Here is a 22,128-nt window from a genome sequence, read left to right on the forward strand (position 1 = left end):
TTTCTAGGCACCTGTAGATTTGGATGGGCATACTATTGCACTGGAGGGGGGGCTGCAGTTGTCATGCTGATCTGCACCTGGTTATCTTGTTTCTCAGGCAAGAAGCAAAAGCAATACCCTTACTAGAACCTACTGTGAAATAAGTGTGCTGGGCTATCAAAGACTCGCAAGGACCAGAAGGGTAGTTTGAGAATGGTGCTTTGGCACTTACCAACAGGACAGTTACCATCACGACGGCTGGAGTGAGCTTTTCACATCTTCACGGCGCACTGTCCTCGCTAATGGACATTCATTCACATGCACCATATTCTGAGGCCAAGTTCTCTAGAATGTGGTTGGTTACCTCCTGAGGATTTCACAAGCTTTTAAGATGCCAGAATTTTTATCGCTTTGGTGAAAGGAACAGCGATCTCACTTTTTATACTTCAGCGAAAGCACAAACCTGCTGCAAGCAAGTAGCACAAAGCTGGGCTTTTAATGCAGCCTCCTTTAGCCCAGGAATGTCCAACATGCAAACCTCTAGCTGTGGGAGCAGTCATGGTATCACAGGTTGGACATCTCTGATAAAGCCCCTTTGACACTAGTTGGGCCACAAGTCATTCAGGGGCATATATGTAGCGGTCAGGTTGCCAAACCTAATAATGGCAATTAGTGCATGTTCCCAGCTATGTTACTGCCCCCTCTGGTAGGAAAGGGTATATTTCAGTATTAGTGTTTTTTCTATTGCTATAATAGCTTCTGTAAAATATTGTTTGGACCATTCTGCACAGTTTTTATAATTTTGTGTATATGTATCTTGAGGTTAATATATATATATATATATAACACCTCAGGAGCACAAAGGGCTCCAGTGTATTGTGTTAAAGGGGAAATATGACTATGTACTTTCATTAGAAGGAGTTATCTTCCATCATTTTCTGTTCCTATACATGTATACATATACAATATAGGAGTTGGATGTCTGTGCTGAGGAATTCTCCATCAGTGGCCTATTAAAAATCATTTAGATAATAATAAAACATTATATATAAGTTTGTACAGTCTTCAGAGTAGATTAGCAAATACACAGAGGTAAAACCAGGAGGATATTATTTACATGAAAGTGTGGGAAATGAAATGGAAGGAAGCTGCTTATAAATAGGGTATATGTTTGACTTCTAACAGGGTCCATTTTTTAATACTTTGCAAACAATTTTGCCACCAAGTTCCCTGAGCTCTAATTGTCCCCATTGGTCCCAGCTCTTTATACTTATTATAGGTAATATTTGTTGTGTTCCTACAGTGCCCTTAATAATTATGTTATATAACCATTTCTAGTACTTGCCTTTTAAATGCTTATGTTCAGTATAGGCACCTAGAAACCATATTTTGTCATTACGTTACACTATGTCTATTACCACTTTTGTAAACCACGTACCTGTATTATAATATGTTTGTATATTAAAACAATAAAATGTGTATATAATTTTTTTTCTTTAAATGATTGATACTTTTCACTGAATTTTTAATAATTACATATATACAAAACTGGGAAAAACAGCCATTTTAAAGTTATTGATTGAATTGAATGGGCAGACCCTTCCTGTGCCTTTTATACACATTTAAGATGCCAAGAGCTTGCTGGTTTCCCCACCTAGTGGCTGGGTTGCCAGTCTGCTGACCACTGAAAGTGACGTATTGCAGGCAGATTAAAAGAAAATGAAAGGTGGGGTACATGGAAGAATGAAAGGTGGGGATGCACAGTTGCTAGCTACCTCCCAGTGTTCTACCCATTCCTACCACGCCAATTCTATAGCATCCCCTGTTGAATCCTGGAGGCCTGGATGGACACTAGAATACTGGCAGGACACTAAAACAATATGGTGGCTTGATACTAGTAGTGTTGAGTGCCCTGTGCATGTTTTTAAGAGGTGGAGAGCAGCCAGGGTAGGAAGTGACTATAATCACCATGGATGTGCTTAACAGCTTGGCACAGAGTCCTACATAGGGTCAGGTACCTGCGGAATATCTGCAAACTGGTTGGGTTTTTGGCAGAAAGTTCCAGATTGCCTAACTGTGTGGGAGGTCTGCAGTACGCTGCTTGGGTATGATTAAATGCAGGGTGCACAAAACGCGAGGGCAATGTTTTATAATAATATTTTTTCCCCTTACCCGGTGTATCCACCTCTGGAGTAATGTCACTTCTGGGCCCATAATGACAATTTAACCCACTGTGGGCACCCCCATCTTTCCTAAAGTCCCAGGGCTGTCCTGGACCACTCCCGTGCACAGTAAACATCTTTAACAGCATAGCATTTATAACCTAATTCTTTTTTTATTTGGCTGCCTGACAAGTCCTGGTCTCTGAAATCCCCTACAGAGAGAGCCGACAGCAGATCAGTGAGAGTTTTAGCAGCACTGATCCTGGTCCGTAGCTTCAAAACTAAACATTTAAATAACAAAGATGATTTAATTTTTTTTTCTGACAGGGGCTGTTCAATTTTGGACTGTTGTCTGAAGGTGAACATCCCCTTATTAATTTTTGACAATAGCTGAATAGTGCGCGGTGCTGGGGGCGGTGTTGGCTCTCTCCTTGCACAGTATAACAGTATAACAAAACCTGTTTTGAGTTGTTTCTGAGTTAGTAAGGATTCTACTCATGCCCAATAGACACATCTCAAGAGGTGGATAAAGAATTCCATTCCAGTAGAATGTATGAGGGTAATTGGGCAATCCCAGATTCTATTCAGCCAAGTAATAGTGTTGTTATTATACCCTAAGTAGAGGTTATTGTTTCTCCGTCCTATACCATTTATTCTCTGAGATGTATATAAAGAAACCTTTTTACCACAGTGGAATATTAGATCACATCAGCTATAAAGTGGGTGTCTAATACACTAATGATCATTGCACCATAAATGTTGGAAAACCAAACGATTCCATAGAACGGAAACGAATCGACCGCACGTAAAACAGCTTTAGCCTCTAATCATGTCTTTCCAACGCAAAATCTCTGCAGAGAAATAAAACTGAGAAAAAAAGCAATTATTCGGTTTTCTGTATTGGATGATGTTCTACAGGTAACCTTAATTACATGTCCTGGGAGTTGACATCCATCATGTTTGGACCGGCTGGCTGTGTGACATTTAATGAGAGCCATTCTGGTGACTTGCCCAAGTGCCTTTGGTGAGGCAGGAACAGTGAGACTGAGCTGTAAGGTTTTACCCTCATTTACTATATGTTCTTCATTGTTTCTAAATGCATTAAATGACTCGCGTATAAATGAGGAAAGGGAATATGAAGGCAGCTGTTTCCCTGATTATGGGTTTGCTGTACAGAGAGAAAGGAACAGTGCTCATGGAGAGGCTGACACAGATATTATGAGGGCTCCGCTCATTATTTGAAAATACAGACTTGGGAATAGAGATGAACATCTCTCTGAAGTTTACATAATAATTTAGGCTGAATGGACAAGTCTGTTCCTTAAAAGAAAAGCAGAGGAAAGTCCATATAGACCAACTTGCAATTGAGCCCCATTAGGACTTCCTAATTTAATTTAATCAATATTAATTGTTCAAGAAATCATAATGGTACAGGTATGGGACCTGTTATCCAGAATGCTTAGGACCTGGGGTTTTCTGGATAAGGGATCTTTCTTTAAATCGGATTACCATATCTAAAGTCATTTAAACATTAAGGGGGTGATTTAAAGTTAACCACAAATCTGTATAAGGTGAAAAAATAATCTCTAAGTGATGTTGAACCACTTTCCTGTATTCAGATTTCTCATCTATTATTAAGATTTGTAATTATGAGCCAAACCAACATTCACAGAGCAAGTGTGCATTGACAAAATACAACACATTATTCTGGAACCTTACAATATACATAAAAACAGCCTGTATTCATATTTATATTAATATATTTATATTAATAGCATATATCTGAATCCATTGCCAACACAGGACCCCAGCATCAAACACAAACTTGCAGAACTATTTAAGGAACAAGTTGGAAACCCTACTTTCTGCGAGGCGGCTTTGGATTAGAGGAACAGCAAGGGCACAACTTCATGCTGTCTGTTTCTAATGAAAAAGTCAAAAGTATTCTCCCCTTTTATTTGATCTCAGCTTAGAAGTCAGAACTAAGCCCACAGCTTGGAACATCACTAGATGCCAGATTTGCTTCATGGTGGATCAGTTATCTTCAGAGAGACGGCTACACAAAAGGAAAGAACAAAGTGGGATACAAGGCGTCTGGGGATTTCTCAACATGGACGACACCGTGGATAACAGAAGAGACAGATTCTTGCATATATATCAGATTTGTGTGCTTTTTGTCATGGAAACTCACTCAGATTCTGGGCTGAATAATAAGGCTTAGATTTAAATCTCATTTGAGTCCAAAATTCAACCAATAACCTGCTACGGACCACTGTTTCTTCATAGAAAACTAGAAAATGTATATATATACATACACATACAGAGGTACGAGATCCTTTATCCTGAGATAAAAAGTCCTAAATTATCTCCCACAGACTAAATTTTAGGCAAATAATTCTAATTTTTTACATGTATTTCTTTTTTCTCTGTAATAATAAAACAGTACCTTGTACTTGATCCCAACTAAGATATAATTACCCCTTATTGGGGCAGAACAGCCCTATTGGGTTTATTTAATGGTTAAATGATTCCCTTTTCTCTGTAATAATAAAACAGTACCTGTACTTGATCCCAACTAAGATATAATTACCCCTTATTGGGGGCAGAACAGCCCTATTGGGTTTATTTCATGGTTAAATGATTCCCTTTTCTCTGTAATAATAAAACAGTACCTGTACTTGATCTCAACTAAGATATAATTAATCCTCATTGAAGGCAAAAAAATAGGATTGGGTTTATTTAATGTTTAAATTATATTTTAATAGACAAACTCTGTTGATACAACAGGGGGTTGGAGTAAAAGCTGTAGAGACCATTCTTTCAGGATCAGCCATAGCAAAGGCGCCACATTGTAAAGCTATTTAGCTATAAGTCCCTGTTGATGGGGACAGATATTTTTATTTCATTCCCCTTGCAACAGACCATGGGTCTATTTTAATATGCCTATTGGGTTTTACCTTTGTAGATCTTCAAACTCAATTCCTAAAGTTGAGCTACAGCTAAAGTCTATTTCCCTGGGGGCTGCCAAAATGTTAGGCACCCCCCCCCAGTGAAATAGATTGCTAAGCTTTTTCTTGGGCTCTTCCTGTTAGGAAAGGGTGCCCAACCTTTTTTACCCGTAAGCCACATTCAAATGTAAAAAGACTTGGAGAGCAACACAAGCATCATAAAAGTTCATGGAGGAGCCAAATAAGGGCTGTGATTGGTTATTTGGTAGCCCCTATATGGACTGGCAGCCTACAGGAGGCTCTGTTTATCAGTACACCTAGGGGCTGATTTACTAACCCACGAATCCGACCCGAATTGGAAAAGTTCCGACTTGAAAACGAACATTTTGCACTTTTCGTATGTTTGCGATTTTTTCGGATTCTGTACGAATTTTTCGTTACCAATACGATTTTGCGTAAAACGCGAGTTTTTCGTATCCATTACGAAAGTTGCGTAAAAAGTTGCGCATTTTCGTAGCGTTAAAACTTACGCGAAAATTGTGCATTTTTCGTAGCGTTAAAACTTGCAGTACCTAGTTTTTATGCAACCAAAACTTGCCTCCAAGCCAGGAATTAAAAAATAAGCCCCTGCTTTGAGGCCACTGGGAGCAACATCCAAGGGGTTGAGGAGCAACATGTTGCTTACGAGCCACTGGTTGGGGATCACTGCTGTTAGAAGAAAACTGCACCATCCCATGGAAAAGCTACCTAAGCGCTGCACTTGTGCAGTACAGTAGATGTGCCAGGTTTACTCTACTGCACATGCGCAAACTGGGATTTTCACAAGGGACGCCTGGGACACCGGTAGGAAGGTAAGTAAAATGCCGGTGCAGCACTTAGGGCTCTGGCACAAAAGCCCGCAACAAAACTCCCTGTGGCGGGTGACTAATCTCCCCAGATTGCCATCCCACCGGCGAAAATGTAAATCGCTGGTGGGATGGCATACGCGGCGGCGCGATTTAACTGAAATCGCGCAAGTTGCCTTGAGAGGAAACTTGCGCCGCCGCGTATGCTATCCCACCGGCGATTTACATTTTCGCCGGTGGGATGGCATTTGGGGGAGATTAGTCGCCTGAGACACAGGAGATTTGTCGCGGGCGACTAATCTCCCCGTGTGCCAGAGCCCTTAGGAAGGTTTTTCCACAGTTTTCTCCTAACAGCAGCACCAGCCTGGGGGAAAAATGTGTGATCTATTCACATGGGGGTGATTTATATTTTGGCACTCTTTAGGGGTACATCATTTTCTTCAAAATGAATTTATTTTACAAAAACTTTAGTTAATGCTGGAAAACTGCATAGGCTTTAACATTCTGCAATCATGATACTTGCCTGGCTGCCATATACACAGAGGCACATATACACCGTACATACAGCTTATTTGCATGAATTCATAATTAGTGACATTTGTTGAATATTTAGCACTTACATAATGTTGCCAAATGATCTAATAAACAGCAAATTTCAGTTTCCGTTACACTCGCTGTTTGCTGACGCACACACTGCAATGGTTTCCACTAATGTTTCTAGAAAATGAATCCCACATGTTGGCACTGGCTGATCTCTACAACCCGAATGTAGGATCATATGAGAATGAGTTCATTGTTTCTAGTATTGTGTCATGTGAGCAGTTGCACCATCAGCAATAAGGGGCAGGGAGAGGGCAGCTTAGGAAAAAAAGTATATAGATTGTATAGATTGTAAGCTCTACGGGACAGGGACCTCCATCCTCTTGTTTATTTACTTGTCTTTATTGTAATACTTTGTATTTATCTATTATTATCTTAATAACCCCCTGTTTGTATTAATGTATTCTACTGTACAGCGCTGCGTACATAAGTAGCGCTTTATAAATAAAGATATACATACATACATACAAATGTTTCCCATAAATAATTTTCACTGGTAAGTAAAAGAGGGATATCCATAAGCAGCTGTATTAAAGAGATACTGACATTAAAAACCTACTCTTCAAAATATGGTGACCATGGATAATTACTTTTTAAATCCTTATTCTGATTGTTCTCTTAATAATCTTATTAGTTTCTTAGTTGAACAAACCTATGCAGAGTCCAATAAAAGCTGCTGACTAAGCCCCTCCAGGTTGGCAGCTTATTCACCTATATAAGGGGGCTCCCAATAGGCAACCTGGCCGATATATATGGTGAAAATCAGCCAGATATATATCAAGCAGGTTTAAAAATTCCATTGGGCACGTACTAAATCAGGTGACTGATGCAGCGCCATCTGACAAAGCCTCACTTGGACTAGCCCAATTTGGCCCAGCTCGAGGATGTCTAAACCGGACACTTGAACAGATGTTTACGTGTATAGGCAGCTTAATGACAGTATTAACCAGTTGTATAGTAACATTCTATAATAACATCATTTCAGATATAAAAAAATTCTCTGCTTGCTTTTTCAGAAAGGTATGGTTTGAGGCCATATTTGATAGAAACCTCCCCTAAAGGTTAATTTTAATGTATACTGATTTTTCCCAGATGTTTCCTGCCTTTCTACTTTCCCTGACATCATGGGATTAAGATGAAAATGCGAGGGAACGTATGCACAACATCTGCAGCGAGCAGATCATTACTCAACACATTTATATCCACAGAGCCATTTCACTTCACCCAAAATAAATAGATGATAACAGACCCCAACATCAAACTTAAAGAATAATCATTGATGAAGAAAAAGACCTTGTATTCTACACCATTCACTACATGTAACTCATGATTAATTGGTAACTAACATTAGATGAAGCCTGCTGAGAAAATAACATTTTGGCCGGATTTCTGATCCCATATAGACATTTCATAAAGTAGAGAGGTAATAGCCCATAAAGTACATAAGCAAGAGCTGGGGGTGTTGAACACTTAACATTCCTTTTACTCTCTTTATTCTGAACGTTCCTTTTAAGCCATAATTGGTTCCATCTGGGTAGAAATGGCTCTTAAAGATCTTACCAGCACAAGACAGAAACAATGTCTGTATATTTTCCGGAGCATGAACTGTCTCAATCCACAACTTGCTTGATGAAAGGAAGATTTAATATATCTTAATAACAATAATAATAACAATAATAAGTGCTCTGATGCCTTTAAGTTATTCCAGAGGACATCCTTTGAGATTAGAAGAAAGTAGCTTCCATCTTTAGGAGTGAAAAGTATTTTCTATAGTGATGTTGTGGAATTCTCTTTATGAAACTGTTGTAGTGGGAAATAGAAGGGATTGGATGTCTCTCACAAGAATGAAATCACACTGTTACTGATATTAACATTCTTTGTACAAACTTGGTTCAGGGAACTGGTCTCATTGCTCATTGGAGTAAGAAAGACTAAACTGCATATGGCATCATTACACTGGGTCAACTAGACTCCAGTACCATACACATTGTAAAGGATAACTATAACCTTAAACAATGTAGGTCTCTATAAAAATATATCTCATAATACATAGGGTATAGTTTCCTTTAAGGGTCAAAACACTCTTGGTTGTCAAAGAACTGGAAAGGCTGTGCCTAAGGCAGATGCTGGCTGCAATTCTAGAAGTTATAGACTGTAATACTGTAAAATTGTTGTTAATTGTGGATAAATCTCCTATCTCTCTTATAAGGCAATATTTAGAGAGCATTCCCTGTGTACAAGGAGTCATCTCACAGACTGGTCCTGTTGTGGAACCAGGAAGAGGCAGGTCAGTAAGTACAATGTACATTAGAAACATCAAGGCAATAGGGTAGCTGTATTCTCTGCTACTGCCACACAAGGCTGATTTTTGAAACAATCATTACTCTTGCCTCAGCCCACCAGTCGATACAGTGGAACCAAGTGCAGGGTAGGCTGAGGCATATGTAGGGGTCGTTTCTCAGCCCGTGTTTATCTGCAGGCCAGAGTCAGCCTGATGTGGCAGTAGCCTTAATGCCCCTGATGATTTAATCTAGTAATTTAGTTCTCATCATAGAAAAAGGAAGGACAAGGCATCAAACATAATTCAGCTTCAGAAGTCATCAGCTAATTTAAGAACAGGATCATAATTTTTTTTAGAATTGTTTGTTTATTACTTCAAATACTAAATTACACCTCTTATTGCTCATTCACTAAGCAATTGTATCTGGGGCTTTGCAGGACTTTGCACCTTGTGGCATGAGCACTGGCAGGCAAAATACAGCCCTGACCTAACCACCTGCCAGACAGGCCTCTTTAGTGCCCTGTGCCCACCAGTGTTCCTCAATGCTTTCCTGAGTGGCTCTTAATGCTCCTTTGAGTCCCTACTAATGCTCCTCTGAGTGTCTCCTAATGCACATCTAAATGTGCCTCCTAATGCTCATCTGAGTGTCTCCTAATGCTCATCTGAGTGTCTCCTAATGCTCATCTGAGTGTCTCCTAATGCTCATCTACAGTAAATGTGCCTCCTAATGCTCATCTGAGTGTCTCCTAATGCTCATCTAAATGTGCCTCCTAATGCTCATCTGAGTGTCTCCTAATGCACATCTAAATGTGCCTCCTAATGCTCATCTGATTCCCTACTAATGCTCATCTGAGTGTCTCCTAATGCTCATCTGAGTGTCTCCTAATGCTCATCTGAGTGTCTCCTAATGCTCATCTGAGTGTCTCCTAATGCTCATCTGAGTGTCTCCTAATGCTCATCTAAATGTGCCTCCTAATGTTCATCCGAGTGCCACCTAATGCACATCTGAGTCCCTTTGCTAACTCCAATCTGGAATTCAAATTCCTGCACTTGTGGTGTACAATGCACCCATTTTTTCTACTTTGCACCCTGCCCTGCACTTTGTAAATGAGCCCTGTACAGTGATCACTGCTTTGCAATATACATTCAATAAGTATCAGTGGCAAAAATATAAAAATTGTGACTGCTTGACTTATAAGACTGAGCAATTTGTCTAGTCCCATGGTTTCTAGCAGGGTTTGCCCTTGCAGCTCTGCAACTTCATTCAGTTAGTGCTATGCCGAGGATGCTGGGAGATAGTATCTCTGCAGCAGAAGAAATGCAAGTTTTATATTCTCTATTTAAAGGCACCACACTAAGAGCTGACAGCACTGAGGAATATGCTCGTTTTAGGTGCCTGAATTTCCAGTTTGCCCAGTCATATACATTCCATTTAACACACAACTTACTAAGGATAAACTGTTTATCCCAAGGGCGATATCATTGTTGCAACTCGTTCATTCAGTCTCATATTCTCATCTTATTATAGAACAGGTGTTTTGGTTCATTCCCCTGTCGACTATTAATCTTAACGCAAGTATTTATCTCTGCGTACATTATAATGTAACCCCTTGGGGTAGCTACGGTTTACTTATGTTTGTGTATAGTATGATGCAACATAACAGGAATATGTATATTATTCTTATACCAACTGAAGCATCTAGACTCTTTGGGATTCAAACTCTGGCCTCTGTGGGATATAGCGGTTGTAGTATCCTGCTGAGCTACAGGAGGCATTAGGTGCTTACTGGTCCCGAATGTCCATATACACACTGTTACCACTGCTATTTTCTCTGTCTCCACCTTCACTCTCATTCAGGCTAGGTGTCTATAATCTGGTCATTATAGGCCTATATCCGGCCTCCTGGATCATTATGTTTGTTTGGATCTGTATAAAGACTCTGCCTGTTTCCGGGACATTCTTTACGATTGAACTCTGTCTGCCTCTGACCTCAGCCTGTCCTCGACTACGATTGAACTGAGCCTGGGCCTGACCTCTTGCCTGCCTTAGGACTTGCACCAGCTTGCCTACCTGCTAATCAATGGTTATTTCTTTGGTCTTGCCACTTTCATTTCACCTAATTTCAGTTTTGTTATTTGTGTATTATTTTTCATTACATCACCATGCTTTCTCTACATGGCTTCCACTAACAATCCATCTTATAACATGCTTAACTTGGGTTAGTCAGCACCCAGGCTCCCTCCTGCCAACCTCAAACCCAAGCTAGTTCTTGACAAGAAAAGATGAGACTGTGAGGCAATGACTTAAAGAAGAGACTGGTATGAATAGAGGAGGGCCTAAATAGAAAAACAGGGAATGAAAAGTAACAATAATAATAAAATTGTAGCCTCAAAATTATTATGGATTAAATATAATGGATCGACTGATAACATTTATATATGCCCCTTTGTGTGAGAAGCTCAGAAGAACCTGTTAAATTGGTGCAGCCGCCTGCCCTGTACTAGTGACACCAGGAGTGTAGGAAAATGGCAACGGCGGGTGAGACCTGGGGGCTGGTCTACTTTTGTTGTGGCCGTGAAAGTTGTATAAATTCGACCATTATTGTATTTCTAAAATGTCACGATAATGCTTGAATTGTTCGTACAAAAATGTTGAGTTTACATTTGTAAATCCCAAATTTTTCTAGTTGAAAGTATTGTTAAAACTCAAGTTTAAATGGATGTTTGTTTCCATGAATCCTCTTTATTTTTCCCAAACAGAAATTGCTCCAGCAGCCATTTTAGGAGCATTGGTGCTCATTCTTGGAAATAATGTGTTTCAGTTTCACTTGAAACTGGGTGAAATAGAAAACAAACATGGGATTAACTTCCCCTTGAAGATGTGTGAAATATAAAACAATGAGGGGATTGACTTCCCCATGAAACTGGGTGAAATAGAAAACAAACATGGGATTAACTATCCCTTGAAGATGTGTTAAATAGGAAACAATGAGGGGGTTGACTTCCCCATGAAACTGGGTGAAATAGAAAACAATGAGGGGATTAAATTCAAACCTGCCGAAATTTTATTTGGCCAAACATTAATAAATCACGAATTAGGGGAGTTATTTTCGAAAAACTTGAATTTTTCGGGGGAAAATTTCAACATATTTCAAAAACTCAAATTTTTAGAAAAACAATATCAGAAAAATCGATTACTGGCAAAAACCCATTTCTAAATTTGGAAATGATCTAGAACAGTGCTGTCCAACTTCTGCGGTGCCGAGGGCCGGAATTTCTCGCGCATACATGGTGGAGGGCCGCTAATGGAAGCCACTCCCCCTTTTAAACCACACCCACTTCAAACCACACCCATTTTATCACGATGGTGGTAGTGCAGCAAAAACCCAAATGCTTGGTCCTCACTGCAGGGATATCAACCATCATTCATATGTGAAAGAATTATATTATGTCATATTAAGACACACCCTAAAATCCATATGACTTCTCCTCCCCTATAGGAGGAGCAACCCCCAGCATATAATTACACACCTTAGGGACCATTTAATGGCTATTTCCAACTCCCACAACAAACCCCTGCCAGGTTCACCTCCCACAGGCAGCATAGGGTAGAAAGAGTATGGCACACATCACTCTGTCTGTCCTACCCTGCCTGTGTGTGTCATACTCTGACTGCCATATGCTGCCTGTGTGTGCCATACTCTGCCCTTCCCTGCCTCTGTGCCATACTCTACCTGCCATATGCTGCCTGTGTGTGCCATACTCTGCCCTACCCTGCCTGTGTGTGCCATACTCTGCCCTACCCTGCCTGTGTGTGCCATACTCTGCCCTACCCTGCCTGTGTGTGCCATACTCTGCCCTACCCTGCCTGTGTGTTCAATACCCTCCCTGTCCTATGCTGCCTGTTTGTGCCATACCCTCCCTGCCCTATGCTGCCTATGTGCCATACTCTGCCTACCCTATGCTGCCTACACACAGGTAGCATAGTCAGGCAGTACATACAATGTCTGAGGTGTGAATAGATGAACAATATGGGTGATTACAGCCTGAGCCTGAGGTGTGAAGACTGCAGGGGGTAAACAATGCATAGATTAAAAGGTGTGAACAGTACAGGGGATTACATGTTTAAACAATACAGCCTGATTACAGCCTGAATCTGAGGTGAGAACCATGCAGGGGGCCAGTTAATCTCAGTACTGATACCATTTAAAGCTTATACAAGAGTAAACAATCAAAGCAGCCAGACAGGTGGGGGGCCACACAGAGGGGGGTCGCGGGCCGCCAGTTGGACAGCACTGATCTAGAAGTATTTTTCTCAAAATGACTTAGTAAACGTGCCCCCTGGTGTCTCTACTTGTGCAGCCCTAGTGGAAGAATGTCTGTTCTACCAAAATCCAGGTCTGATTTTTACAAGCAATGACAAAACACTGGGCATGTTTGTGGCAGAGAGAGGAGATAAAATTGTGGAGAAAACAAATCTCTTATTTCTTTAGCCGTCAGTTTATGTTTTTCCCTAATAGGACAATGGCGAGTGATTTACGGAGTTCAGTTTAACGTCGGGTAATCATAAATGATTAACATTTTCCCTTTCAGACAGAGACAAGCTGTTGAAGTGTTCAGTGACAGAGCAAAGTTGCACAGTTCCGGTAACATACTGGGTGATTTGTTGCTTAAAAGCTTTCTAACAAGGTAACTCCTCACTGGAGAGATAACAATATCTTCTTTAGCGCTGCTTCATAGGGCTTTTATGATAATGGGCCTGGCAGAACTAAATGTAGCAGCAAGCCTTCCCACAAGACAGCGTTACATCAACTTTTGTTTCTGCGGTTCCTGAAATTGTGCGAGTGGATTCCGGATAACCGGATGAGTAAATGTCTATAAATACACAGAATTTAATTGTCTCTTTGTGGCCCGAAATGACACACTGAATGATAGCCCAAGAAGAGACAAACAGCTATATATTAATATACAGGTATAGGATTTATTATTCAGAATGCTTGAGACCTGGATATTGGATCTTTCTGTAATTTGGATCTCCATACTTTATGTTTGCAAAACATCTTTTAAACATTAAATCAGCCCAATAGGATTGTTTTGCCTCCAATAAGGATTCATGCAGCTTAGTTGGGATCAAGTACAAGGTACTGTTTTATTATTACAGAGAAAAGGGAATCATTTAACCATTAAATAAACCCAATAGGGCTGTTCTGCCCCCAATAAGGGGTAATTATATCTTAGATGGGATCAAGTACAGGTACTGTTTTATTATTACAGAGAAAAGGAAATCATTTAACCATTAAATAAACCCAATAGGGCTGTTCTGCCCCCAATAAGGGGTAATTATATCTTAGATGGGATCAAGTACAGGTACTGTTTTATTATTACAGAGAAAAGGAAATCATTTAACCATGAAATAAACCCAATAGGGCTGTTCTGCCCCCAATAAGGGGTAATTATATCTCAGATGGGATCAAGTACAGGTACTGTTTTATTATTACAGAGAAAAGGAAATCATTTAACCATTAAATAAACCCAATAGGGCTGTTCTGCCCCCAATAAGGGGTAATTATATCTTAGATGGGATCAAGTACAGGTACTGTTTTATTATTACAGAGAAAAGGAAATCATTTAACCATTAAATAAACCCAATAGGGCTGTTCTGCCCCCAATAAGGGGTAATTATATCTTAGTTGGGATCAAGTACAGGTACTGTTTTATTATTACAGAGAAAAGGGAATCATTTAACCATTAAATAAACCCAATAGGGCTGTTCTGCCCCCAATAAGGGGTAATTATATCTTAGTTGGGATCAAGTACAGGTACTGTTTTATTATTACAGAGAAAAGGGAATCATCTTTAAAATTCAGAATTACTTGCTTATTTGGAGTCTGGTGGAGGCTGTATTGGTATTTTTCCAATAAAAAGTGGCAACCCTATCTTTGACTGTGTGACTATTTCAGGGGGATGTGGATGCTTTGCAACCTTACTGAATGGAAAAAAAGGAAAATCTGAAAATCTAACCTTTTTATTTTTTATTAAGAACTTATTTTATTGATAGTCCCTCTTCCTCTACAATTAAAACTTGCCATGTAATAAACCCCCCAACATTATTTAATTGCAAAATGCAATATTTTCCAGAGAATTATAACAATAATAGTATTCAGGCTCAAGTTAAAGGGGAACTCCACCCAAACACAACTTGAGCTTTGTGAAAAGTAAACATAATTTCAAGCAACTTTGCAATATACATCAATTAAACAATATGAAGCCTTTTCATGATTAATATTGTTTGGAACAGTTCCCTAAGCCTGTTCTCCTGCTAACCTGGCTGACTAGTTGTGACTCAAATAAAATGTAAGTCGCCTGTCCTCAGCCAGCCTTCAGCCTGCATCCTCCCAATCCCACAATTCCCTGCATGGGTAATGTCAATAAGGAAAGTACCATCACAGCATAATGCATTATGGGTTATGTTGTCCCTGCATGCTGTCTGTAAGCTGAGAACAAATTGTTACATAGTAAGTTAGGTTGAAAAAAGACACACATTCATCAAGTTCAACCATAATGCCTATATATAACCTGCCTAACTTCTAGTTGATCCAGAGGAAGGCAAAAAACCCATCTGAAGCCTCTCTAATTTGCCACAGAGGGGAAAAATTCCTTCCTGACTCCAAGATGGCAATCGGACCAGTCCCTGGATCACATTGTACTTAGAGCTATCCCCCATACCCCTGTATTCCCTCACTTGCTAAAAAAGCCACCCAACCCCTTCTTAAAGCTATATAATGTATCAGCCAGTATGACTGGTTCAGGGAGGGAATTCCACAACTTCACAGCTCTCACAGTAAAAAATCCTTTCCGAATATTTAAACAGAACCTCCCTTCTTCTAATCGGAGCGGGTGCCCTCGTGTTGGAAAGACCTACTGGTAAATAAAGCATTAGAGAGGTTATTATATGATCCCCTTATATATTTATACTTACTTACTATGTTACTTACTATGCAACTATGTAACTAACAATTTGTAACATCTGTGTTTTAGTCCCTCCTCCCCTGCCAGGATTTCAAATGATGCAGAAAGAGAAGAACTGCTTTGCAGCTGGATTTCAGCACATAAAAATTGTTTTAATCATACTTTTTGAGTTTCTGTGTTGTGTGGGGCACTTTAACAAATTTTGGTTTGGAAACTGTAAAAACAAAACAAAAGCCAATCCTTATGCATTAGGTAAATGTGGTCAGTAAGGGCATAATAAACTATAACCATGTATTATGGTCCATCTATCCCTATCCCAGCAGCAGCCAGTTAGATAACAGGAGGATCTATTTCTAGCGTCACTCCTCTTCATGGTAAATCCAGCCTGGGAAGACATTTTATCCCAGAGAAAATCGAGAGTATAATGGTTACTGCTCAACTTTCTCTTTTATAGCCTTAAAAACACAACAGAAATATAAAACCTGAGCAGTGTGTCGGTAGCTCTGCAGTAGAGAGCGTGCTCCATATAACAGTGCATGACAACCAACATGCCGGCACTTAATGCCGCTTCTGACTGCTCACTGCCCTCTACAACTGCTTTTTGTGTTCATGAGCAAAGGGTAACGAGAGGGGGAAAAGGCAAACTTGCATTTCAATTATTCCGAAATGATGTGTCAGCATCTGCATGCACAATACACTGCCAACCTCAGGGGACTCGCTTTTATTGAAAAAACACAATAAAAAGACAGCCAGAAAGTATGAACTAGACTGAAAAGGTCTTTAAATTGAAACCCGATGGTCTGAAACCCCCAAGTCTGTGCAGATATCTGTTGCTTTGTTAGCTCTAAATAAAAAGGAGACCTCAGCACAAATTGATTTCATGGGGTCTGGAGAGGATTATCTGAAAGAGGAATGGGCATCAGTTATTAGAAAAAAACCTTTTTAATTACAATAAAATTTCCATAGAAATATATGCTTTATATAACAGGGTTACATCTATTCCATGTGTATAAATGCCTTTTCATGTGCTTCAATGCTCCATGTCCTATTTTTAGACATATTCTCTAACTCCGAGGGCACCAAAGACATTTCAGACTGGTACGATAAGTTTTTCAGCCATCCCACTAGCCCCTTCTGGATGAAGGGGAAATTAGGTAGGCCCAGTCCTTCACGCTATATAAAACATATGTAATTGCTGTATAGTTTTATTAAGTTATTTAGATACAATGGTTCAAGCCAGCAATACAGACAGGATCCTGACCTCAGGTTTAGACTGGCAATCTGTGGGTTCTGGCAAATGCCAGAGGGGCTGCTGTAAGATGCCATAGACAGTCACTATTTATTGGGCTGGTGGGGGCTGTTTGGGCCTCTGTGTACTTGAAATGCCAGGGCCTATTTTGAATCCCAGTCCAGACCTGCCTGACCCACAGCAGAACTCTACTCAGCAGTACTGTGTTCAGTTCAGGGGACCACGGCAATTTGTTCAAAGTTTGTGCTTGCACAGCAAAGTTTATTTAAGTCCCCTTCTTTCGACAAACAGCAGTCTTGTCTTGCTTTATGGCTAAGAGTCTAGCTATTTTTATAACAGTGCATTCTGTCTCAAAGGCCACATATCGTATTTGAAAAACCATTGTTTCTGTTTATACAGGATTAATCATCTGCTGCTTTCAGAATCTATTGTCAGACACGGCCGATAAAAGCTGTGGATGGTCCGTCAGAAGATTATTTGCTTGTGTACGGGGCCCTTAGATGGACCTACCCTACTGATATCTTGCTGAAAATCAGCTAGATGTTGATTGGGTTTAAAAATCCCCCCTATCGACACGTTGATGCAGTCCTCATTCCAACAGCCTTTATCCCATCAATTTGATCCCATATTTTGGCCCAAGGCCCAAAAGATCGGATCAATCAGATATCAGGCACCTCAAGGTGGGCTTTTCAGGAAAAGACCTGATCTTTGGCCACCTCGCTATACGAGTATATCTTTCTGTTTATCGGCATCTTTAAAGGAGAAGGAAAGGCATTTTACTGCCAATAGATTCGCCACATTAGTGCCACCTAGAACACTATATTTATTCTGCAGAAAGCTTTATCATACCTGAGTAAAGAGCCCTAGAAACCCCGTCCATTTAAGATAGCAGCTGCCATTTTAGCTTGGTCTCAGTAGCTTCTGTGCTGAAGCTTTAGCAGCTGGTAGCTCAGATTACACGTTCTTATGGGAGGGGGAGTGAATCTTATGGGAGGGGGAGAGGGGAGAGGAGAAAGCTGCACAGACTCGTGCCCCAAACCTGAAGGAGAGGAAGTGTGATACCGAAGGACATGTTTACACAAAAGAAGACAATAAATCCTGTGTTTCTTTTGATAGAGAACTCGGTGCAACTTTTCTGTGAGTGCTTATGGCTGTATTTACATAGACCTTTCTGATAAAGCTTACTTAGATTTTAACTTTACTTCTCCTTTAATTGTAGGCCACCGAGGTAGATCACAGTTCGCAAAGGGAAAACACACTACTCCATTAAAATGACAAATAACCTGCCTATTTTTATATCCCCCTTTGGTTCAGATCATTGCAAATACCAAAATATTGACTGAGTTTTGATGTACAAGATTAGTAGAATAATGACACGGCAGTGTTGTGTTAACTACTATAATCAATTCCCACATGCTGCAAACTAGTCTGTACTCTATTTTAAAGGCTTATGCACTTAAATCTTTTTCATCGATTCATTAGTCATATAAAATAGGAAACCAGGGAGCATATATAAATATCATTCCAGAGTCAAGGTTGTATTGGTGGAGCGAAATACAATATTTTATAATGTTTTGTTTATTTCTAGCAGCATTACAATGCGGAGGCTTATATATAAAGCTGAGTATTGTGAGCTTTCCATGACAAGGTAGGTGTTCACACTATATTACCATTCAGTAAGCGATAAATACGCACCATGTCAGTTCTGTGCAGGTGCAAAGCTATTAAAATAGGTCTCTCATGGATCATCACATGACAGGTCAGAGGAAAAAAAGGAGGACGCAGGCAAAGGAAGAGGATTTTTATTGAGGTTCAGTCTCTTTTATGGAACTTTTGTGTAATAATAAGCAGTTTAATACTCTCAGACACCATCTGTTTAACTGCTCAGACACCATCTGTCATCTGAAATCAAACTTTTTAATCAGGTATAAATAAATTCTTCCTTGATAAGATAACTTTATTCTGATTTATCAGACAGGATAGTCATGGAGTTATATATATAGTAGAGATGCACGAATCCAGGATTCGGTTTGGGATATGGCCTTTTTTGGCAGGGTTCAGATTCCCCGAATTCACACTCCTGACTGAACAGAATCCGAATCCTAAAAATCACGTGACTTTTTGTCACGTAAACATGGAAGTTGAAACTGTTTCGGTTCGGTATTTGTCCGAATCCTTTACAAGGATTCAGTGCATCCCTAATATATAGTGCTATTTATAGTGCTAGAAAAGCTTTTCTATATCATGATTCCCCTCAACGCAGAGGCCAGTAGATTTTGGAGTTCATCTCTAACTCGCATTCTCTTTCCCTGTATATATATATATATACAATTATTACATACAATGTATGTTGAATAAAAGCTACAATTTTTAAAGGGTGTGTCGGTTTAAAATCTTTTTTTTATACTGGTATATATATACATCTTGAGAAAGGCCCCATGAATGGCAACAAAACATTAAAGGACAAGGAAAGGTACAATCACTAAGGGTGGAAAATTGTCAGGCTCAGGCCGGTGATTTTAGTCTCTTACTTTAGACCCTGGGCCGACACTCCTCTTCTTCCAAAAATGCACAGACCTGGGGTACTTCTCTTCTCAGCACCACAGCCCCGTACTTCAGTTTCAGTGCCGGACTGGCTCACCAGGATACCAGGAAAACTCCCAGTGGGCCCAGGTGTCAGTGGGCCCTCCTGCTTCTGACCATTTGCCCTTTTTCATTGTCATTCACTATTTCTGAATGGGAACAAATAGGAGAAATAGATGGAAGAGTAGATGTTGAATTGTTTGGAAAGCGGGCCTATGGTCTAAGGTTTCCTGGTGGGCCCCTGGGTTCCCAGACCAACACTGATACTTGCACATGCTCAGTACAAACATGGGCAAATTTCTGTACTGTTCATGTGTTCCCCTTGAGCAGCATCGTGGTACCAGAAATATATGATGGCCCAGTGCTAAGCAGAAAAGTACCCCGAGCTTATGCATTTTTGGAAGAAAAGGCACACAGGCCAAAGGTCTAAACTAAGTGACTAGAATCAATGGACATGCTCAACAACATGTTCTTTGTTTTCTTTAACACTATAAATGATATTTTTGTGCAATGAGTGCTTCCTCCATCTATGTCTTGTACATTGAAAATGTTGTGATAGTGCCAGGGCACACTGCTGAGTTGATATGACTGGGCCCCCAAAACCTAACTCTCTTGCTCTCTCTATATATGTGTGTGTGTGTATGTGAAAGGAGTTCTTTCTCAAGTAGCTGTAGACAAGTGCAATGGTGCTTCCGGGCGCAAATGCCCCCAAATGTCATTGCTAAGGACACCGGACCTTGATATTGCTTCTGTTAAATCTCTGTTTTCGGCACCTGTGTTTGCTCAATATGGGCTTAATTGTGCTTCCCCATGCAAGTATAATAATGTCTAGAAGCCTGAAATGAAGATTTTTTTATTCCAGAATTATTCTACTAACCAGTAGGCAATGTTTTCAGGTACAATATACTGTAAACTTGGTAGTATTTCATTCATAATATGCCTCACAAAGTATTGAGCTTGCAAAGGATATACTGCAACATAACAGTTTTTATGTGAGCTTTTACTTCATGGAAATGTACTTTTTTTTACACTTATGGCAAAAGGATAAATCAGCAGACTGAAGAAATAATTCAGCATTTTGAAGAGAAATCATAGTCTTCCCAAGATGGCAGGGAATAATCACAGTCACTGGGTTACAACAATAGAATCAATAGTATCCAGTGTGGCGCTCAATAACAGTATCACTGAGCCGGCACAGGGCGGCTTCTCAACAATTACAAAGATATTTGATTTTTAAGGCAATTACATATTCTGAATATAAAAATCACAGTTCACATTTTCCAGACAATGATTGGAGTAGGAGGAATATTATATTATGAGAAAAGCTCCAAGAAGTAGAACTATTCTACCCTGAAGCTCTAAAATAAGACACCAGCTTGAGATTTATAAAATGTTTAAATGCTTGGAAGCCACTTCCAGTTGTCTCTTACTTTATTGATAATAAGCAAGACTGGGGACTAAGTACATACCATGGAGAAAAGCATTATTTTATACCATTAGCCAACAGATTGCCATGGCATGTTTGAGCTACAGTCTAGCGTTAAAGTGATTAATACAATTCGACCACTCCGTCTTAAATTTTGATTGGCCCAAAGAAGGAATGGAGGCTATCAAGTAACAAAGGGTCATAGCATCTGGGTATTGGTCTACTGATGCAGAAACATTTAATGTGAATTGGGAGGGGGCCCTTTGTGGAGAAAGCATTTTGAAGTGGCCAAACCTTTCTGTGCAGCCAGTCAGCAATGGTGACAAACAATTTCCATTATTTGTGTGCTTCTCTGCTGGCTGAAAAATGCCAGCAAAAGGCTACATTAGGTGAGAGTCTGAAACTAGGCACTAGGGCCAAATTTATGCGCTTGGGGGAGGACGTTGGGTGGGGGCCCTGCGAGGGGGGTTAGGGGGGGCCCCTACGGGGGGGTTAGAGGACGTGCCCGGCTGAGTGCACCTGCAGGGCCCCTGGGACGGGGTCCCTGGTGGGCCCTTCACACCCCAGTCCGACCCTGACAGGGGTTTAGGGTGAGGATCGCATCAACGAGCCAATGAGGTTATTGTTCTGATGAGATTTTTTTAACCTGTCCAATCCATATTTGCCCAATTTTCTGCCAGATATTAACAGGTAGGCCCCTGAGAGTGCCCTATATATGGGTAGATAAGCTGACGGGGGGAAATTGGCAGTGAAAATTTGCCTGTGTGTGGCCACCTTTAGACTTTGGCATATGGCATACATTACGTCTTCTCTGCCTGTGTAAGAACACTGTCAGAAGCAACAGGTTGAAGTGAGGGGGATGGGGGGGGCATAAAAATGGCATTAGAGAAAAAAAAGTGTGTGCTAGAAAGGCAAGACTGCAAGTGCCCTTTTAATAAGGCAGAATCAGCAACCGGGAATTTAGAAAGAAAATAATAAAATGGGTTAGTGTTACATTAAGAGGTGATTGCCAGACATTATAATAGGTAAACAGTGCAGTTTAGGGAATTGAGTGTGTTTTGGTTACAAAAATGTAATTTTATTTAT

General features: G+C 40.2%; 1 protein-coding gene across 2 annotated transcripts in view; it reads left to right on the forward strand.

Annotated features, from left to right (window-relative positions):
* The window catches only part of lhfpl6 (LHFPL tetraspan subfamily member 6), a 96,415-nt gene extending 94,935 nt beyond the window's left edge, over nt 1-1,480 (forward strand). For both annotated transcript variants that reach the window (XM_012956507.3, NM_001127145.1), the window contains 1 exon segment: nt 8-1,480. In XM_012956507.3, the coding sequence (XP_012811961.1) occupies nt 8-126 (119 nt within the window). In that variant the 3' untranslated portion in view covers nt 127-1,480.
* Nucleotides 1,481-22,128: the final 20,648 nt, after the last annotated feature.

This window comes from Xenopus tropicalis, chromosome 2 (genome assembly GCF_000004195.4).
Source record: "Xenopus tropicalis strain Nigerian chromosome 2, UCB_Xtro_10.0, whole genome shotgun sequence".
Taxonomy (NCBI): Eukaryota; Metazoa; Chordata; class Amphibia; order Anura; family Pipidae; genus Xenopus; species Xenopus tropicalis.